General features: G+C 28.2%; 1 protein-coding gene across 1 annotated transcript in view; it reads left to right on the forward strand.

The window, feature by feature from the left end:
• Positions 1 to 639: 639 nt before the first annotated feature.
• The window catches only part of LOC143225235 (soluble guanylate cyclase 88E-like), a 39,641-nt gene continuing 37,078 nt past the window's right edge, over positions 640 to 3,202 (forward strand). The window contains exon 1 of the mRNA XM_076454711.1: positions 640 to 720. Coding sequence (XP_076310826.1) covers positions 699 to 720 — 22 coding nt within the window. The 5' untranslated portion in view covers positions 640 to 698. The remainder of the gene's footprint in view (positions 721 to 3,202) is intronic.

Raw genomic sequence — 3,202 nt, forward strand, 5'->3', positions numbered from 1 at the left:
ATTACACCAATTAATTACTGTTAAACTTTCGCCTACTATAATTACGAAATGACAAATTTTCACACAAGAAATGTCTGTTAGGAACTTATCTCCACTAACAACTTCTTTCTCCTTGTATGTTTTATTTTTCTTCTTTTGAGCTTGGGTGAAACAGTTTCTTATATTGTGTGTTTTATCGTTTGCGTAAATTAACGCTTAGCAAAAAACCATGTTTCGCTGACAGTAACTTTTACTTAGTTTTGTTATGAAGTTCGCTGATTTTGCATCCGAAATAAAAAGAGACTGTTTTTTTTTTTTTGACAGATTATAAGTATTGCAGCGTTAGCAGCTTTTTATGTGTCTGTATAGAATGTATATCGGTTATTATCTGAAACATTCTTATCTTTGTATAACTTAATTTTTTTATAGTACACAGCAAACAATTTGTGTCTTGTATGTCAAACGAAATACTTGTTATTTTATGACATTATTCAATATAATTCTAAATTTTTTATTGTCAATATTTTCTACGTGTACGTTTAGATAACAACACTGTCTGTGTGTTTGTCGTTATTTAAACGTTGTTTAGACCAGCGCTTCTCTATCTTTAGATACTGATACATACTCACTGTGTGTTTGAGCTTATATCAGTCAAACCAGTTAATGGGAAGACAGAGAATCGTGACTTCGTCGTCAAAACTCCTCTTTCACCACGTGATATGGATGAAGAACATGATGATCGTAAGTAATGGTTCATTCACTCAAGTCAGGGACTTCTTATAGAATTTGAATGTTAGTTCGAAGATAACATCACTAATAGTTTTGTATTCACCTTCTAGTTGTTGATGTAGATAACAATACATACCTAACTATGATAATAATGTTTTGTATTCACTTTCTGGTTGTTGATGTAGATAACAATACAAACCTAACTATGATAATAATGTTTTGTATACACCTTCTGGTTGTTGACGTACATAACAATACAAACCTAACTATGATAATAATGTTTTGTATTAATCTTCTGGTTGTTGACGTACATAACAATACAAATCTAACTATGATAATAAGGTTTTGTATTCACTTTCTGGTTGTTGACGTACATAACAATACAAATTTAACTATGATAATAATGTTTTGTATTCATCTTCTGGTGGTTGACGTACATAACAATACAAATCTAACTATGATAATAATGTTTTGTATTCACCTTCTGGTTGTTGATGTACATAACAATACAAATCTAACTATGATAATAATGTTTTGTATATACCTTCTCGTGGTTGACGTACATAACAATACAAATCTAACAATGATAATAATGTTTTGTATTCACCTTCTGGTTGTTGATGTACATTACAATACAAATTTAACTATGATAATAATGTTTTGTATATACCTTCTCGTGGTTGACGTACATAACAATAGAAATCTAACTATGAGAATAATGTTTTGTATTCACCTTCTGGTTGTTGACGTACATAACAATAGAAATCTAACTATGATAACAATGTTTTGTATTCACCTTCTGGTTGTTGACGTACATAACAATACAAATCTAACTATGATAATAATGTTTTGTATTCACCTTCTGGTTGTTGACGTACATAACAATACAAATCTAACTATGATAATAATGTTTTGTATTCACCTTTTAGTTGTTGATGTACATAACAATACAAATTTAACTATAAAAATAATGTTTTGTATTCACCTTCTGGTTGTTGATGTACATAACAATACACCCCTAACTATGATAATAATGTTTTGTATTCAATTTCTGGTTGTTGATGTAGATAACAATACAAACCTAACTATGATCATAATGTTTTGTATTCACTTTCTGGTTGTTGATGTACATAACAATACAAACCTCACTATGATAATAATGTTTTGTATTCACCTTCTAGTTGTTGACGTACATAACAATACAAATCTAACTATGATAATAATGTTTTGTATTCACCTTCTAGTTGTTGATGTACATAACAATACAAACCTAACTATGATAATAATGTTTTGTATTCACCTTCTGGTTGTTGATGTACATAACAATACAAACCTGACTATGACAATAATGTTTTGTATTCACCTTCTAGTTGTTAATGTAATTAAGAATACAAATCTAACTATGAAAATAATGTTTTGTATTCACTTTCTGGTAGTTGATGTACAAAACAATACAAACCTAACTATGATAATAATGTTTTGTATTCACCTTCTGGTTGTTGACGTAGATAACAATACAAATTTAAATATGATAATAATGTTTTGTATTCAACTTCTGGTTGTTAACGTACATAACAATACAAACCTAACTATGATAATAATGTTTTGTATTCATCTTCTGGTTGTTGACGTACATAACAATACAAATCTAACTATGATAATAATGTTTTTTATTCACTTTCTGGTTGTTGATGTACATAACAATACAAATCTAACTATGATAATAATGTTTTGTATTCATCTTCTGGTTGTTGACGTACATAACAATACAAATCTAACTATGATAATAATGTTTTGTTTTCAACTTCTGGTTGTTGATTTTCATAACAATACAAATCTAACTATGATAATAATGTTTCGTATTCACCTTCTGGTTGTTGATGTACATTACAATACAAATTTAACTATGATAATAATGTTTTGTATATACCTTCTCGTGGTTGACGTACATAACAATAGAAATCTAACTATGAGAATAATGTTTTGTATTCACCTTCTGGTTGTTGACGTACATAACAATAGAAATCTAACTATGATAACAATGTTTTGTATTCACCTTCTGGTTGTTGACGTACATAACAATACAAATCTAACTATGATAATAATGTTTTGTATTCACCTTTTAGTTGTTGATGTACATAACAATACAAATTTAACTATAAAAATAATGTTTTGTATTCATCTTCTAGTTGTTGATGTACATAACAATACAAATCTAACTATGATAATAATGTCTTGTATTCACTTCTAGAAGTTGATGTACATAACAATACAGACCTAACTATGATAATAATGTTTTGCTTTCACTTTCTGGTTGTTGATGTACATAACCATACAAACCTAACTATGATAATAATGTTTTATATTCACCTTCTGGTTGTTGACGTACATAACAATACAAATCTATCTATGATAATAATGTTTTGTATTTACCTTCTTGTTGTTGAAGTACATAACAATACAAACCTAACTATGATAATAATGTTTTGTATTC

This window comes from Tachypleus tridentatus, chromosome 1 (genome assembly GCF_004210375.1).
Source record: "Tachypleus tridentatus isolate NWPU-2018 chromosome 1, ASM421037v1, whole genome shotgun sequence".
Taxonomy (NCBI): Eukaryota; Metazoa; Arthropoda; class Merostomata; order Xiphosura; family Limulidae; genus Tachypleus; species Tachypleus tridentatus.